This window comes from Gekko japonicus, unplaced genomic scaffold (genome assembly GCF_001447785.1).
Source record: "Gekko japonicus isolate JY-2015 unplaced genomic scaffold, Gekko_japonicus_V1.1 scaffold738, whole genome shotgun sequence".
NCBI lineage: Eukaryota > Metazoa > Chordata > Lepidosauria > Squamata > Gekkonidae > Gekko > Gekko japonicus.
Window position 1 is genome coordinate 658,345 of NW_015173145.1, and position 18,797 is coordinate 677,141.

General features: G+C 49.2%; 1 protein-coding gene across 1 annotated transcript; it reads left to right on the top strand.

The window, feature by feature from the left end:
* The first annotated feature begins 1,554 nt into the window (after window positions 1-1,554).
* On the top strand, window positions 1,555-6,075 carry SLC35A4 (solute carrier family 35 member A4). Its single transcript, XM_015422318.1, has 3 exons — window positions 1,555-1,585; window positions 2,401-2,499; window positions 2,987-6,075. Exon 3 carries the CDS (start codon window positions 3,790-3,792, stop codon window positions 4,759-4,761), a length of 972 nt encoding a protein of 323 aa, XP_015277804.1. The 5' UTR covers window positions 1,555-1,585; window positions 2,401-2,499; window positions 2,987-3,789; the 3' UTR covers window positions 4,762-6,075.
* Window positions 6,076-18,797: the final 12,722 nt, after the last annotated feature.

Genomic DNA, 18,797 nt, shown 5'->3' on the forward strand with positions numbered 1-18,797 from the left:
GGGGGGGGGGGCTGGAGGGGCTGCTGCTGCTCGGTCGCAACACACAAGCGACGAGGGAATCTGGTGGCCCTCGAAGAACCAGCGCGTCTATTGTGGGGGACGGAGGGCATCGATCTGATCCGCCAGTCCGTCGAGGGTCGCACAGAAATGCCGCTTCGCCCGGCCTCCTCCCTCCTCCCTCGCCTGGCCCGGCCGCCCCCCCTCCCCCTCCCCCTCCGGATCTCTTGGAAGGCGCGCGGGGGACGCCTGGAAAGTATTGTTTTTTTTTTTATTTTTTTTTATTATTTCGATCTGTGTCCCGCCTTGCCGGACCAACTGGCTCAAGGCGGCTAACAAACACTGAAATCCAGTAGACAATACATGCAGTAAAGTTTCCGTGAGCGGCATAAATTACAATACAAGCAATACAAATGCTGGCGGCATTAAGTAGACAGTCCCCCTGACGGAAGGCAAGGCCCAAGGGTATATCGAAGGGCCATGACATCACTGGGGACTCCTGACACGCCCCTGCGAGTCCGGAATGGCCCCTCGGGTGGGATGTACTAAAAGGAAGGACAGGATGGCCCATTGGAAACAATGGGAGACGCTGGAAGGCCCATTGGAAATAATGGGAGCCAGGAATGCAAATTGACTTGCATGGACTCCATTGGAAAACATTAGGGTACAAGTAGAGTTGCAATAAAAATGCGGAATGGATTTTCCATTAGGGTCCCTGGGCCCAAATACACTACTCTGGGGATGGAATGAGAGACCAGGGAGTAACAGATGTGTTCAGGCACGGGTTGCCATCCACCGGCGGGGGGTGTGTGTGTGGAGGTGAGAGCTGCCAGGTCCAGGTTGGGAAACTCCTGGGAATCTAGCGGTGGAGGAGGCTGGGGAGGATGCCACAGAGCCCACCCTCCAAGGCAGCCATTTCCAGCAGGGGAACTGATCCCTGTAAGTCCGGAGCAATATTCCCTCTCAGCTGTGGAGTCTCGTGAGCAAGAATTCCACTTTGTGAGCTCCTGGCCAATGTTCCCTCTAAGCCATGGAGTCTTGTGAGCAAAAATTCTACTTTGTGAGCTATTGGCATGAAAGTTGTGAGCGAACTATTTGGCTACTGCATAAATCAGTTTGCTCTGGCGCCATCGAGCCAAGGCAAAAATCTGTGAGCCGGAGGCTAAAAAACTGTGAGCTAGCTCACACTGACTCAGCTTAGAGGGAACACTGCGTCCTGGCATTCAAGTTGTGAGCGAGCGATTGGGCTGCCGCATAAATCAGTTTGCTCCGGAGCCATCCCTTCCTGAGCAGAGACAAAAAGGTGTGAGTCGGAGGCTAAACAACTGTGAGCTAGCTCACACTGACTCAGCTTAGAAGGAACACTGGTCCGGGGAGAAGCTGCAATTCCAGGGGATCCCCCGGTCCGACCTGGAGGCTGGCAACGCTACCTGACACGCGGCGTCTTCTCACATGACGTCAGGACGCACGTGGCAGTGAAGAGTGCGTCGTGGGGGGGGGGACGAGGACGGACGCGCGTTGTACCGCGCATGCTCGAACGGAAGCGGAAGCGGCGTAGAGTTTCGCAGGGAAGATGGCGGACGATAAGGTAAGGAGCGCGGGAAGGTCCCGGCGCTTTTTCTGGGGCGGTTTTGGGGGCAAGCCGTGGGGCAGCCCCAGAGGAAAGAGCAGCGAGCCCGGGGCGAGTTGTCTTGGCCGAGGCGAGCTGAGGGGGGAGAATACCGGCGGGCAGGAGCCCCGGGATGGAGCTTCCACTACCAAGGCACCGCTGCGGTGAAAGCTCCCTGGGTGAGCTCGGGCCAGTTGCAGGCTTCTGGCCTAACTCGTCTCAGAGGGGGGGGGGTGGGGGGGATAAAATGAACAGGGCAGGAGAATAATGAAAGCTGCTTTGAGGCCCCGTGGGGGAGAAAGTGGGGCGATAGTGATGTAAATAAAATAGGTGGAGGTGGGTGGGTGGGAAGGAGAGGAGGTAGCAGGGAAAGGGGGAGAGTACGGGCACTGCCCAGAGGAGGCAAAGAGGGGGGAAAAAGTGGAGGAGGGGAGTACTGGAGAAAAGAAAAGTCCTTGTGAGTCTCCTGTGTGTACAAAATATCATACCCTTAAAAGATATTGCTGTGTGACAGTCTTTCACCTGTAGACATTCTACCCCACATGTATGAAAGGTTTCTGACATTTTAATAGGATATCAGTAAGGGGTTTTTTGTTGTGCAGCAATGAATATCCAACTTTTTAACCTAAGTGTCTGGAACCACAGAGCAGAAGTCTCTGAAGTGGTATGGCGGTTGTAGTGGCAAGAGAAAGAAAGGCTGCTTCCATTCTCAATACTTTACCTTCTGTAACAATGCTGTCAAAACGCACGTTTGCATGCAATTTGCAATCTGGAATTTTGTTTCCAATGTATAGGACTCTCTGCCGAAGCTGAAGGATCTTGCTTTTTTGAAGGATCAGTTGGCAAACTTGCAACAAAGAGTGGAAAATGAGGTGCAGACGGGAGTAGGACAGGTAAGGGGGGAATTCCTTAATGATTTATTTGTGGAAACTTTTAACTCTGTATTTTGCTAAGTCCATAATTGTATTTCCAGGGGGGAAAACCCATTTTTTTAAAATTACGTCACACTTGGAGAATACTGAAGTTATATATATGGCACCCTATCCTATGGTGACGAAATTATACCAGTTCTGATAATGTAATCCAGTATTATCAGGAAAAATGCCCCAGTTTACATTTTTGTTTGTTTATTCATTTATTTCTCAATTTTCTACCCTGCCCTCCCAGCCAAAGCTGGTTCAGGGCGGCTTACATAAAAACAGGTAAGTTACATAAAACCAATAAGTTACATTAAAACATGAATTACAGTTAAAACAATTCAACCATAATAAAGTGCTAGTCGTTGTCATCAGTTTAGTGATGGCAGCCATTGTTCAGTGTTTTTAGCTTAGTTGTTGTTTGGATCTCTGTCTCATCTGCTTGTTTTTGCTTTTCTTACAGGAAGGTTCCTTGCTGGCATCTCCATTTCTCAAAGGGTTCCTTGCTGGGTATGTTGTAGCCAAACTGCGATCTTCAGCAGTCTTGGGATTTTTAGTGGGGACTTGTTCTGGAGTGTATGTTGCTCAAACCTATGCAATCCCTAATGTGGAGAAGACGATCAAAGAGTTCTTCAGTTCATTCAGGAAAGGACCAGACTAAAAGACTCTCCTTCATGTAGTGGTGCACTCTAGAAACTCCTCTTTATATTTTACAATTTTTAGACAATTTCACTGCTTACAAAGGGTCATAGGCATTTGGTTACTCTGGCTCCCATTTCAGCATTCATGTCCATTGGAAATGTTTTATATTGAGTGAGGGTGAAATTTCAGCAGGTCTGATTATAATTATTCTCAGTTATTGTATCATGAAAGTGGTAGTTGCAGCTTCAGCCATACTAGGGTGCTTTTAGACTATCAGCTTAGACAGCTACATTTCTTTTCTGTAATGTGCTTGTCTTTGCTGTCTATTGAACTGAAGGCCCGCTGTTACTGCCTGCTGCTGGCTCTATAAACTGCCACGTACCCCTGGCTCAGGAAATGCAGTTTGCAGTTTGCATAGCTCACATGTTGAGGTCACTTTGCCCCTAATCATGTGCAAGTATTATAACCAAATGTGACTGACTGGATTGTTGGGCTTGTAATGTGAGTCCTCCCTTACTCCCACTCTGGAAGATAATGTTTAAAAAAGTACCAAGACAAATCCTGTGCCCCTTCCAATAAAAAGTTGGAGACTGATGCAATCCTTGTTTCCAGTGCTTCACAGAAATGGTCTTTGAGAACACTTGTAGTGTCCGTAAACTAGGCAGATCTGCTGCTTCTACGGTACTTGAGAAAGCCCTGTGGGGACTGATGCTCCTCTTGTCCGTTGTCATCTACGGCTCTCATGCACCACTCTTGACTCTCTGTAAGGACAATGGGAAGATCCCATTCAGTGCCTCATCTGTGGTGGTTTTGATTGAGCTGACGAAGCTGGTGCTCTCCTTGGTTTTTCTGCTGATCTGGGACTGGAGGCAGCTAAGAGTCTCCGTGTCATGGCAACACGCGGCTCCTTTTGCTCTCTCGGCACTGTTGTATGCAGCCAACAACAACTTGGTGGTCCATATGCAGCTGTTCATGGATCCTAGCACCTACCAGGTGTTGAGCAACTTGAAAATCGGCAGCACTGCCCTCCTTTACAGTGTGTTCTTGCACCAAAGACTAACTGCCCGTAAGTGGGTAGCCCTCTTCCTGCTTACAGCTGCTGGGGTGTTGTATCCCTACGGAGGCCTCCAGGATCTTCAGCCCTCTCCCGCCTCTGACATGGAACTGCATATCACACCCGTCGGCCTTCTGCTGATTTCTCTGTACTGTATGATCTCCGGCCTTTCTGCCGTCTACACCGAAGTTATCCTGAAGACCCAGGATCTGCCTCTCAACCTCCAAAACCTATTTCTTTATTTTTTTGGTGTTTTGCTGAATGTGGCCATCCATCTGTTAAGCGCTTCAGCCACTGGGTACCTGGAGGGTTTCTCATTGTGGGTGCTGCTGGTTATTGTCAGCCAAGCCCTGAATGGTTTGATCATGTCCGTGGTCATGAAGCACAGCAGTAACATCACAAGACTTTTTGTGATCTCCGCCTCCGTGGTGGTGAATGCCCTTCTCTCTGTCCTGTTGTTCAGCCTGCACCTCACTGCCTTTTTCTTCTTTTCTGTGCTGCTCGTTGGCTTGGCTGTTCACTTGTATTATGGAGTCAAGTAGCTGAAGGGAAACCGCAGGAAGTGATAGGCTTTCCTTCCTTACACCGTTTCCTTACTGTCTCCTGACTGGCTTAAAGGCGCCTCTCTTGCAGCCCTTTGGGAAGTGTTCGTATGCTGCGCTATAGCTCACTCCAGCCCATGCTCTGACTAGTCATGTTATTAGCGACAGTGTGAGGAAACAGAAGATAACTGCATGGGAGCTCACTTTCCTGGGGCCATGGTGAAGAATGACCTAGGGAGGGCTGCCTGGTGCATTAACATGGGATTCCGAATGTAGCTGCTGGTACCCCACAAGCAGCCAGGGCGATGCATCTTCCTTGGCTGAGTAATTTCCAGAATCTGGCTTTGAGGTATTTCCTGGGTCTGATAAGAGGGACTGCTCTGACCTTTACATTTTTGTATGTGGTGTGAAGGCCAAGGGAACTCTGTTTTTAGACGATATCAGTATAACCGCATTCGTTTAGGAAAGGGGCATTTGAATGAAGTTAGCCACTTCTGCATGGAGGATGTCTTGCTTCGACATCTCTCTTCCCCCACCAGAAGTCCTGATTTAGCCCAGTGTGGCGACAAAGTGCCTTTTGGGGGGAAAAAATTCTACTGTGCTTGTTGTTATGGTCTGTTCCTGAAGGAACCCGTCACTGGCCAAGATTGCCTGGGAAACTGCGATGGTCTCAGGTTCCCGTAACAGAGTGTCTGAAAGCCAGCAGTTGCTTCTCGCTTTCTCTCCCTTCTTTCCCTGAAATATCTTCCTATGTGACGTGCTTTTTTCATCTGTCTAGGAGCTGAGTTCATAATCCTCCCCGCATAAGCAGCCCCATATTCTGCTCAAACCTATTACAGATGGCTAAATGTCTCTTCCCTAGATTTGGGCCGTTGGTCATTGGGACTGCTCTGTAGTGATCTGGTGTCCAAGAAACAAAAACCCATGTCAAGACGTTCTTCCCTATTCACACAGGACAGTCAAGTTATGATCTCAGTGGCATTTTTCTCTTTGTCCAGCTGGGATCTTCCCTGCCAGTTCTGTCTCCTCAGCAAATGCTGCAGTTTCTCCTTCTGCTGCTGCCACCGGCTCACGTATTGAGAAGTCTTCTGCTTATTTGCTTGGGGGGGGGGAGTGCTAAGTTATCCAGCTCCATGTGCACTCTGGATGGGCAGCTCTGGACTTCAGGCTGGGACTACACTGGTTCCTTGATTGCCATTAGCTCCTGTGGGGGCGTATGGCCAGTGACCCTCATCTACTAGCTAAGAATTGCAAATAGTATCTGTATCTGCTCAGGTTCAACTAGAGTCAATTCAGTATGCCAAACAATGCCTAATCCGGATGTAAAAGATTAAACTGAATTTCCAGTTTATTTGACTGTGCGTATTCTTTTTGTCTTACGCTCTTCGCTTGTCACAAAGGATGAAGCATACAAAGTCAGTTCTGCCATAATATCGGATATAATCTTTATAAAAACAGAATACTGCGGTGAAAGTTTTCTGCTGCACAGCTTTTCCGGGGCTAATTTCCTGAACCGGGCCCCCCAAAATGTTGAGTATTCACAGGCCAAATGTACTTCTTGGGCCCTTCTTGACTGCTTTTGAAAGGGCATCCTGGCCTCTGCTGTTAATGCCTCGTGGGCATTTTCTTCCAGAAAAGGAATTCCAGATCTAGGGTGCTAGATGTGAAATATAGGAAGATCCCATATGAAGATAGGTGTTGCCCTTGTTCTATTGAAGAAGATGAATCGATGGTTCATATGTTCTTTAGGTGCCCGTTCCATCTAGTTCATTCATAGGGATAAGTTTATTTCCCCTTTTTTAGACAGACCATTGGTAGATGCAGATGAGACCTGCCTGGAGAGACTTTTAGTTAATGAAAAGCCAATTATCTCCAGACAAATAGCCAAATTCTGCTTCTACTTGGTAAAATTTCACAACAAGAAGTATGGTTATGTATAGTTTTTATTTGTAGGACTTGTAATCATTTTACATATATTAGACATTTTAGATATATCTTAAGGGTTTTATTATTATTATAGTTCATAAATATTTTAAGGTTTTTATGACTAAACATATTTTCTGTCCTGGAATGAATCTCTTTGACTGTATAATATTGTGTTCTTATGAAAAATGGTCTTTGACCACAGATAAACATTCATTCATTCAAATTAAAGAGCTAAAATAATTTTGGCTGGAGTTTAGTGACTGAAGTTCTGTCATGCATTCAAACTATGGGCTGTGCAAGCTGGGGTGGTCGGAGGAAAGCAAAGTGTATCTGCTGCCCCTCGTTACAGTTCCTTACCGAGGTCTCCAACGTTCTGGTTCCGGTGTCAGTTCACTGTCCAAAGGTCCTTTGCCTGAGATCCAGCACGATCTCTGGTGCACACGGAAAGGACTGGCCTAACTCGGAGATGGCTGTTTCTGCAGAAGAGTCTCAACGTTATCCGAGCACAGGAGTCGGGGTTGCCAGGATGTGGACTCCAGCGTGGCTGGAGGGTGTGGGCACATTGAAAAGGGCAACTAGAATGATAAAAGGGTTGGAACACTTTCCCTATGAGGGAAGGTTAAAACGCTTGGGGTTCTTTAGCTTGGAGAAACGACGGCTGAGGGGTGACATGATTGAGGTTTATAAGATTATGCATGGGAAAGAGCAGGTAGAGAAAGAGGTACTTTTCTCCCTTTCTCACAATACAAGAACTCGTGGGCACGCCATGAAATTGCTGAGCGGTCGGGTTAGAGAAAGGGAAGCCCAGGCCAACAACCGTTTGCTGCATTCGACTGTCGATGCCTTCAGAGGAGACTCCTGCCCTCTGCCTTTTCTCCATGGTAACTCACCAAGTAGGAATCTACTTCAGAGACTTTGGAGCCGGGAAAGGGATGTGGGGGAGGGTGTAAAATATTTATTTTGTTTCAGAGTTTAGAAGTTTGAGGAATTTAGTCAAGCAGGAGAAGGGAGCGCAGGGGATGAAGGAAACGGATGACCCTTTTCCAAGACCGCAATAGGAGGAGGCAGCTTGGCTTGCCCTAGGCTGCCCCCTCCCCATGAATTACAGGCAAATGGGGTGCGTGTGTAGCGGAGCTTTGCCAGTAGCCTGGTAATGCAAGGGAACTCTGGGGACTCTGCTTGGAGGTGGGAAAGGTGAAAAGCAGCAGACCAGGAATTATGAACGACAGCGTACATCTGGTGGAGTAATCAGGGTTTGTGCCTTAAGACACCATTTATTGCGACATTTGAATCTAGCCAGAAGCCCTGCGAGGTTCAGACTTGCTCTCCATACTCTATGACATGAAGAAGAAGAGATTGGATTTATACTCCGCCCTTCACTACCCGAAGGAGTCTCAGAGCGGCTTACAAACTCCTTTCCCTTCCCCTCCCCACAACAGACACCCTGTGAGGTGGGTGGGGCTGAGAGAACTCTTGACAGAAACTGCTCTTTTTTCAAGGACAGCTGTGCCAGAGCTTGTGACTGACCCAAGGTCATCCAGCAGGTGCAAGTGGAGGAGTGGGGAATCAAGCCCGGTTCTCCCAGATTAGAGTCCGCACACTTAACCACGACACCAAACTGGCTCTCAAGCTGCTGGCAGTGACCATTTGGAATGAGGTGGCATCAGTAAGTTAGTCATACTCAGCTGTTTCCCCTTTTTCCATTGCCTTGGGTGGGTGGCGAGTCCTCGGCAAGCAGAGTACCGGTGCCTTTCCCCTGTGACTCCTTTTATTCCAGGGCACATCACGGCAACTCTAATTAGTTCGGCTTTCTGATGTTAGAAGGCAGCACGGGCAAAGATCGTCGAGAATCAGGTATCGCTAAACACAATAACCAGTTCTTGTTTAGCTCTGAAAACTTTATTGAATTACACATCTATTACATTTATCAGCCATTACCTGTGGCTGTAATTACACATGTATGTACCACTTGCTCATGTGGAAGCACATTGCAATTGTGTGTGTAAATGAGCACCTACTGAGCGTTCACATCTTAATATCATTCGGCTTCTATATTTGCTAGATCTAATAGAATGTGTTTCATAACTTTCTTCACAGTGTACCACTGGATATAGGCAGCCTTTCCCCCGTTACCTCATTCTCCCCCAATGGGGGACCCAAAGCAGTTTACATTGTTCTCTCCTGTTTCATCCCACAATAACCCTGTGAGACAGGTTAGACTTCAGGGTGTGTGACTGGCCCAGGGTCACCCAGCAGGCTTCCAGGGCAGAGGGGGAATTCGAACCTGGATCTCCCAGATCCTAGTCCAGCATTGGACCACTACATTTTGCTCACGCGTCTTGAAAGGTTAAACTCAAATAGAAACAAGAAAGCCGATGGGGCCACGACGTACAGTGCCTGACGGAAACACGGCCCTCCCAAAACTTATTTGGAGAGTTTGGTGTTCCTTCATGCTGTTAACCTTTGCCTTGTGTTTTAGCCCACCACAACAACCTGTGAATGACCCAAGACAGTGGGAACAAGGAAAGGCAGTGTGGCTAAAATCACTCAAAAGTATTTGTTTGGGTAGACGGGAGTGATGGCTTCCGGATAACAGCTCTTGAGCAAACGATTTTTGGCTCACTGGCTGGATGTAAACAGGCCCCGGGTTACTGAGGACAGCATTTCAAAAGCTGATACCCTTTAAAAAGAGAGGGCCCCAAGTCCTTAAGATGCGGCGTGGCTCTCAGGGCACTGCCTAAGGGGCTGGCAATCTGTCTGCGTTGCTCTGTCTGTGCGCCCCTGTCGTCTCTGGGCTTGAAGCTGCGCGTTCTGAGCAGAGAGGACGATGGCATCCTGGAGCGACGCCTGCAACAGCTTTCGGTATCTCCGCTCAAGGGTATCCAGTTGCTCTTCGGCATGTCCCTTATAAGCCTGGAATACCTGCAGGATAAGTCCAAGGAGCTTTTAGTATATATGAGGGAGAAAGAATAAGTGAACAAAAAAAGGACTGCAAGGCCTGAACAGGGATTTTGGGGGGCTGCTGAGCCTTTGTCGAAATGACCTGGTAAGTCAAACTGCATACTCTTTCTCCATTACTACCCTGCAGAAGGTAGGTAAACGCGTGCCATAGATGGATGCTCTAGTGGGCCAGTTCATTGAAAACATGTATTTTATTCAGTCCCAGAGAAGATTATATTTTTGCTAGCCGATGCGAATGCCGATGTTTCCAATAGAATGGCTTTATTTGCCTTGGCTGCAAGGAAAATACGGGCCAACGCTGCTCCTAGCTAATACTGATTTTAGTGGGTATGTTGTGAATTAACTGTTCATAACCTCGGTTTTATGGATTTATAATGTTGGACTGTCTGTGGCTTGTAATGGCCTATGGCTAAATACAATAAAATCTTCTCTCTCTCACTTAAAAACATGTAGCACATTTAGGGGGGAATGGTTTTCTTTCATGACTCCTGCCTGCTCAAAACAAAAAATCTGATGGAGCCCTCTGGGAGCCATTCCACCAGAGCTGTCCGAGTCTTGCCGTTTACTGCAAGTTTACCATCAGCTGTATTGATCAGTGACTGCAGAAAATAAGTTTGTTGCTCTTGAAGGAGGTTTAAGGTTATCTTACCACAAACGTTTGCCCATTCTTCTAGTTATAGCTCAGTGTCAAGTATAGTTCAATTCCATCATGCCTACATATTTGTAGCTTAGACCATAAGAAGAGCCCTGCTGGATCAGACCAGTGGTCCATCTAGCCCAGCATCCTGTCACACAGTGGCCAACCAGTTCCTCTGGAGAGCCAACAACAGGGCATAGAGGCCGAGGCCTTCCCCTGACACTGCCTCCTGGCTCTGGGATTCAGAGGCTGACTGCCTCTGAATGTGGAGCTTCCCCTCAGCTACCATGGCTTGTAGCCATTGATAGACCTCTCCTCCATTAATCTATCTGATCCCCCTTTAAAGCTGTTTATTCCTGTGGCCCTCAAGACATCCTCTGGCAGCAAATCCCACATTTTAATCCTCCTGTGTAAAGCAGAGTTGCCAGGTCCCTTTGAGATGCCGGCGGGGGGGTGGGAGGGCCACTCTGGGAGCCGGAAGCATCACCCCCAATGTCCTGCCGTTGCCAGAAGTTATGTCGTGCACCGTGCCTACATCACCCGGAAGTGACGTAGGCACGTTGGGGGTGACACTCTGGTTTTTGGGCAAAACTCTATGGTAAAATAGCCCTCAAACCATAGAGTTTTGCCCAAAAACCAAAACAGCCCCCCCCCCCACATCACTGACGTGCCTACATCCCTTCTGGGTGACATAGGCACATAGCTCCATGTTGCAGTTGGAGGGATTTCTTCCCACCAGCCAGTTGGTCGCCAGCGGGCAGCAGCCCGCAATGCCAAGGAATCCCCCCACCCCCAACTGGGTACTGGCAGCCCTGCTGTGAAGTGGCATTTCCTTTTGTTCGCTTTGCTCCAATTCAGCCTTCTATTAGAGGGAGGGACGAGGTGGCTGTAAGATTTAGGACCCCATTTCGGGCACTGAGTTGGAGCTGGGAAGGGTAAGGGTCAGTTTGGCGTAGGGAGCCCCTGGCGACCTGCAGGATGTGGTGTTTCTGAGCCTCTGCCTCGCGCAGGTGTTCCTGGTAGAGCTCCTCCAGGTCCCTTTCTGCCTCTGCCTGCTCCTTCTGCAGGGCCTCCAGGCGTAAGGTCAGCAGGCTCTTTTCCTTCTGCCAGCGCAAGGCTCCTTGCTGTGCGGGAGGAAGCGGGCAAGTCAGAGAGAGAGAGAACATCTCAGAAATGTAACTGTGGGGGGGAGAAAAGGGAGGTCTTTGTGAAATCTGCTTAGACACCCTCTTAAGTAAGTGCTGCTGCTCTTGCTCTCACCACCCAGCAGTTCTGGGGGTAGGTCAGGGGTCATTTCCTGCAGGAGCGCACAGGAGCGGAGCTCCGGCAGTAAAGAGCCCAGGGGGCGGGCACATGCAACTAGCCCTAGCCCCTGCTCCCAGCAGCCCTCAGTCAGAGCAAGAAGCAGCCAGGTACGTTGCAGAGCCCCCCCGCGCCCTCCGGTCCAAAACAGTCCGGCGGCACCTTGAAGACCAAGTTTTATTCAGGTACAAGCTCTCCCTCCTCTGCCAGGACAGCTCTGCATGCCCCCCCCCCCCCAATAGCTAGCAATCCAAAACAGTCCAGTGGAGCCTGAGCTCCACTGGCGCCTTCTGACACACTTCTGGTAATGTCAGGGGGTGTGGCATATGCAAATAAGTTATGCAAATGAGTTATGCTAATGAGTTATGCTAATGAGCTCCTGCACTTCTTTTTCTACGAAATGACCTCTGGGGTAAGTTATCATCTCATGTGGCCCTGCTGCGCGTTTCTCTTTCTGGAGAGCCATTACTGGTAGGGATGAGGGCTCTTGCTGATCGCTCTCAGAGTTCCCAGGGATTCCTAGAGCGACCCATTGTCACTTCCGGGTACAACTGGAAGTGCAACCGGGTACAGCGTAGAGATGCTGGCAATGTCACGTGCCCCCCATGTCCCTGCCCCCCAGCCTTTCTCAGCCCGGCAACCCTAAGAGAGACAGAGAGAAAAACAAACATACAGCCATCATGCAGGGCTCTACTGGTAGCAGGAGCTCCTTTGCATATTAGGCCACACACCCCTAGTGTAGCCAATCCTCCAAGAGCTTACAGAGCTCTTCTTACTGGGGCTACTGTAAGCTCTTGGAGGATTGGCTGCACTAGGGGGTGTGGCCTAATATGCAAAGGAGCTCCTGCTACCAGTAGAGCCCTGCAGCCATGTGTTCCCGAGGAAGCCCATATTCTGTTTTTCAAAGCATTTAAATATTCAAAGAGGCTGCGCTTTGTTTTCTAAGGAGGTGGGGCTTTCACCCAAGCACAGACTCCTCTCGCTAGCTCCGCCTTAGGATGGTCTCACCTTCTCTTGGCCCGCCAACTTCTCTTCCGTCCTCAGAAGCTCCTGCTGGATCAGGAGTCGATGCTGCTCTTGGAGGCCCTGCCTCTTGGCTTTGGCTAGAGAGAACCTCGCCTTTATCTCTTGTTGGGCAGCCCAGCTCTGGAAGAGAGCAGCACGACAGACGAGGTCAACTTTTAGGTCGCTTACAGAGCAAGCCTAAGCACTGCGGTCAGTGGGTTTAGCGGGGGATAAGTCTGTTTAGGATTGCATTGTTCGAGTAACGCTCACTTTGGGCTGCTGTTCTCAGGACAATAAGAAATTATTTATGTGGCTTTAGCTCCCTGCAGGACTTCTCTGAGATTGGATTTACACCCCGCCCTTCACTCGGAGTCTCAGAGCGGCTTACAACCTCCTCTCCCTTCCCCTCCCCACAACAGACACCCTGTGAGGTAGGTGGGGCTGAGAGAGCGCTTTCGAGGACTGCCCTTTCAAGAAGAACTCTGACAGAAGTATGGCTTGCCCAGGGTCATCCAGCAGCTGCGAGTGGAGGAGTGGAGAATCAAACCCGGTTCTCCCAGATTAGAGTCCGTGCACTTAACCACTACACCAAACTGGCTTCCTGGCAAGGCTTCCTCCTGTACCTTCAACAGTTGGCTGACTTGCAGATGAAACTTTTCATGCCGTGAAGATGGGGAAAGATTCGTCTGCATAGCAGGCAGCTGTCATAGGCTACATGACACTTCCAGGAAAGATAACTGGGATAACCCTTCTCTAAAACATTACTGGTTGAGGTGTGGAACGTGAGGCTAAGAAATCCAGAGAACGTAACAGCTGTGTGATGCAAACTGCATTATGCAAACTGCGCAAATATGCTTATCACTGATTTACCCACATAGGCCCCTGCCACACGGGGGGAAAAGTACGGCCAAAGTGCGGCTTTTTAAAGCCGCACCAAAAGAAACACGCAGCAGCGGGATCACATAGATACCCTGAGCCGCCACGCAGTTCCTCCCTGGCACGATCAGATGCGGGGGGGGGAGCTACTGAAGGGAGAGCGAGGTTGCCGAACTGCACATGTGTGCGCAGTGCGCGCATGTGCAGTGTGCATGTGCAGTATGGCGGGGAGGCTGGATTGCTCCGGACGACGGACGTGGCGGCGATCCCACGGCCACACTTGCTGCGGTGCTTCAGGTAAGTTCTCCTCTGTAGGAGGTTCTTTTTTGCAGTGGCTTTTCCGGGTTTAGGGCCAGATCAGGGACGGATGCACGCCGCTTCCCAGATGTTGCGGTGAGATCGCGCCCGTTTGCTGCGCCCCTGATCCGTCCCTCTCCCGGGCCAAAATCTTCCGTGTGACCGGGGCCTTAGTTTCTTTATAGCTGGAACTCTGTTTCAGGGGGAAAGAAGCTTCGTACGAAGGGAGCGAGAGAGGGCCCCCCCCCCGGGACAGGAACGGTGCAGATTGAGGGCCTGATACTGAAAAATGGAAGCCCGTCCCTTCCCCTTGTTGCTTGTGTGCGTGCAGTCAGTGGGTTTCCAATGAAACACAATCACATAGACTAGAGGCAACTCCAGCAAGCCACTCTCAGGAAGAGCTCGTTCATGAAGCTGCGGCAGTATCCATCACACAGGAACACAAGCCATGTGGTCCCCTCCCTTCCATGATACTAGAACTCTGGGGCACCCAATGAAGTTGATGGACAACAGATTCGGGAAGGACGAAAGGAAACGCTCCTTTACTCAACAAGAGATTCACTGAGACTGAATCTGCATTTGCATTTTACAGTCACTTTTGTGCTGCTGTGACGCCGTCTTTCTCTATGCTTGTTTGAATGTTGTTTGGAGAAGATTCTTTTAAAGCAGTGCAGAGGTGCAATGACAGTGGAGCCGCCCCAAAGGACGATAAACATATGTGGACGTGCAAAAGTATGCTAACACTGTTGAGGTGTGAAAAGGACACCAAATGTAGACAGCTTTTTTGAAGACGGAGTCAGAAGGCTGGGACACCAGTGGGAAAGACAAATGCAGATTCCGCCTCAGTTGTGGGATCCGCAGCCAGTGGAGGCAGTGATGGCTGCAAGAACAGACGGCTTTAAAAGGGGAGCTGATTCAAGGAGGACATCGGTGGCTACTGACTACGATGATCAAAGGGTGAGAGGCAGTTCACCTAATAATACCCCTGTCAGAAGGCAGCATTTGGGGAAGGCCTTCATGGAAACTGCACTTCCAAAAAAGGGGTGGGGTAGCATTTCAAGCAGTGGGCTGCTACTTCCACATAGGAACTATCATTTGGATGCGGGGGGATTGGGCTGTTAACAAGTGTGTTTTTCTCTGCAATGGCTCAACATTCCTGCCCTCAGAACCCCATAGCCACGTTTTGTCTTCTACATTAGGCATATTCCATACTGCGGGGGTCCCCAACCTTTTTGAGCCTGGAGGCACCTTTGGAATTCTGGTGGCACAGCCACAAAATGGCTGCCACGATGCCTGCTGCAGGAGGCCAGCCACAAAATGGCTGCTTGCAGCTTCCTTTCAGTCATGCAGTGAAGATCTTTGTGTTGTGGTGGCAGCTGCTGCTAAAACGACATTTTTAATACTTAGAGGTTTGCAATGGATCTTTGCTTCACTGGAGAGGAGGCATTTCTTTCTGTTTACAAATCTTTATTCCTAAGGGTAGGGCACACAGGAAACCTACAAAATAACAAAGGCTAAGACTACATCTTCAGAGCTACAAAACAGAGGATCTCACAACAACAACTGTAATGACGACAATGGAGATTCTCCTTCTTCTTGACCCCTAGAAGAAAATCACCTGATTACATTAACCAATGATGTTTGTAAAGAGACTTCAGTTTCCTGGGCTTTGTTTGTATTGGCTCTGAGCCAGGTTTCCTTCAGGGTCAGGCTAAACAATAGCACACAAGATATACAGATTAACCCTATAATGACTGGAATTCAGACCTTGCAACTCACATATTTCCAACCAACTCCAGTGGCAATTCGGAAGCCTGGATGGGCGAAAGCTCTAACTGGCCCCACCCACTTTCTAAAAACACTTGGCAGGCACCAGGAGAGGTATTAGTGGTCACCGTGAAATCCACAGGCCCCACCACATTGGGGACCCCTGCCATACCGTATGCACGGTGCAGCTGTGAGTCATGTAGGTTCTTAGATCCTTGGTTGCGTTTAAGAGCACCAAGCTTAACTCTGCCCAGCCGGTCTCCAGTGCTCAGATTCCATACACCTACCAGTCTCTGAGACCCCATGTGACTCTTACAGGAATGGAAGCTTCCGGTGCCTCCTTCAGGCCCTTGGAGTCGTGAGCTCCACCTGTGGATGTCTTCGCTTCTGGAGCTGCTCCCTGGTGTGCAGTGGCCTGCCCAACGTCCACTGCGGAGATCCTACCATCTTCCATGAAAGACAAATCGGGGATGAAAGGTATTGCAAAGAAGAAGGGATTGGATTTATCACCCGCCCTTCACTACCCAAAGGTGTCTCAGAGCGGCTTACAAACTCCTTTCCCTCCCCACAACAGACACCCTGTGAGGTAGGTGGGGCTGAGAGAGCTCTTTCAAGAACTGTCCTTGAGAGAACAGCTCTGAAAGAACTGTGGCTCGTCCAAGGTCATCCAGCAGCTGCAAGTGGAGGAGTGGGGAATCAAACCCGGTTCTCCCAGATTAGAGTCCGCGCACTTAACGACTACACCAAACTGGCCCTCAAAGGGATGGGGGATTCAGACATTCGGGGGGGGGGGAGCTTGCTACACAGAGCTATGCCAATCCCCACCACCCAGTTCATATATATTCCACTCCTAGCAGTCTAATGTCTACTTGTACACCTCCCTCCACACTACGTTACGTATATGCACTACCTCACCCAGCATGCTCCAAAAGGAATCTCTTGCTCGTCTTTCTCCCCTGGGTTTGTCTCCCTACCTCACCCCTGGCTTCTCCGTATAGACTAGGGATCCCAAGTCCCCCCGGGGGGGCGGGGAAACCCCCGCCCCAGAGGCCTGTTCCCCAGCACCGCTGGATCGGGCTCCGGGGGGAACTCCACCCTGACATGCGCGTCACCCGGAAGTGACGCGGGCACACCGGGCACGCTGGGGCGGGGCCACAGCCATTCAAGGGGAAACTCTATGGTTTTCCCCTTGTATGGCTGTGGCCCCACCCCCAGCATGCCTGGCGTCCTCCCGTCACTTCCGGCGCACAAGACGCCAGCCGGGAGCCCCCTGCTCCCGGCGAAGATACACTTGGCAACCCTAATATAGACATGGACCTCCCCAATCAGAGCTGGAGCTCTGGCCAAGTAGAAGCAAAAATGGGAAAGAAACTGAACCCAATAAAATTGAATCAAGAACTGAAAAGGTAAGAAAAAAATCCTGGTGGAGGGCCAGTAGATAAAACCTCATATAAACTTATTATGAGTAAAAATACATGCATTTATTTTGAGAAAAGTTTTTTAAAAAACATATAAAGGCCCAATGAAAGCCCCGCTAATAAATACGAATGCCAAGTACATAAGGAACAATTATTGTGACCTTGTGCGTTTCGGCCCAATCAGGCCTTCTTCAGAGGTCAAACAATATGAGTTACATATAGGCACGTGTTACAAAGAAATAACAAAGAATATGTCAATACTGGACCAAAAAAAGAATGTTCCAAATTGAAATTAATAGACACAGGACAGGAATGTTTATGAGGCCTCTTAAGATCAAATCCTCTGTCCAGTGCATAAATGGTGCTACTTTCGTGTATCTTCCCATTGTGGTCCAGAAAGTAACGATGTTACCGATTAGTACGAGCCAAAATGCCCTCAACTTGCTCTGGCCAAGTACCCAAGCAGCTGTTGGGGGGGGGGGGTCACAACACAGATGGCATCGATGCCCAGCAGGAGCTCTGCTCATTCCCACCTCCAGTGGCAAGGAAGAGAACTGGCGTCCCTGCCTAGCTCTGTGCTTCTGCCAGCTGGCCCAGACACCATTCTTGGGGTGACGAAACACCTTTAGCTATCCCTGCAACCCAATATGAGCTTAATTCCGGGACATGGAGCAAAGTACTGTTTTCTTCTAGAAGTTGAGGTGTTTCTCCACATATTGAGCAAGCTGTCTCATCCCTGAATGGGCACTCCTTGAAATCCCCAGGGCGGGGTGGGGGTGGGTGTGCGGGCGGTTATTCTGGCCCCGGATGTCAAACCTGATCTCTTTGTCTCCTGATGTGTATCCGCTTGGGGCCGGTGGCTTCCCAGCTGGTTCCTGGGGTCAGCTCTGCTGTCCGTGTCTGATGTGATCTGGCCCTGAAATAGAACACAGTCTAATGGAGCTGGATCAGAACGGGGCACTTATCTACACTGTTGGGTATCCTGTCCCAAAATATTACCCTTTTGGGAAGCTGTATTAAACCAAATCAAATCTTTCAACGATGTGGATATGACTCCTACTCCAGAAAACTTATTTTTGAACAGTTGGGTAGCTCATACCTCTGCTCCGTCAGTGGTGGAGAGGGTCTCTATACTGCTTTTCGCAGCCAAAACGGTCATTGCCACCCACTGGAAAACGACAATGACAACCACAATTTCACAATGGCATAAAAAATGGTGGGATTTATATATCATGGCAAAACTCTCGGATAACCTTACGCGCTTTGATAAAATTCCTGCTCCTTCAACATTTATCTGTGTTTGGCTCCCTATTTTAGAAGACTTAAATCAATTTGAGGACACTCCCAAAGAAATTGATGTATTACACTTGTGGTAAATACTGTAAATCATCTCATTTATGGAAACTCAGTAATGACTACAAATCCAAATTTTGAATACTAGGGTAAAGATACTTAGGTCACTTGGTTAACTATGTTTTGTAACTTCTGTGCACGGTTATATATGAATATGGCATTCTACTTCACTCACATTGTTAATTCTTCCAGTGTTTTTTTCCCCAAAAACTCACTAATATGTCTGTACACTGATCCTTGTTGTAAATACATATTTGTTTATAATTAATAAAAATTACTGTACAAAAAAAAAGAACTGGGGGGGGGCATTTGGTCCACCTGCAGAGCTGGAGACTCCTTTCCTTACGGCCTGGGACAAGGAGTGTTGTGGGGAAACATCTGGATGCCAGCAAGTTCCTTGCCTGACTTAACGGTGTGTGTGTGTGGGGTGTTTAACCACACAGTCTCTGTTTCAAGAAACATCCACAGTTTTAGCACACAGGCAAAGGCTTCCA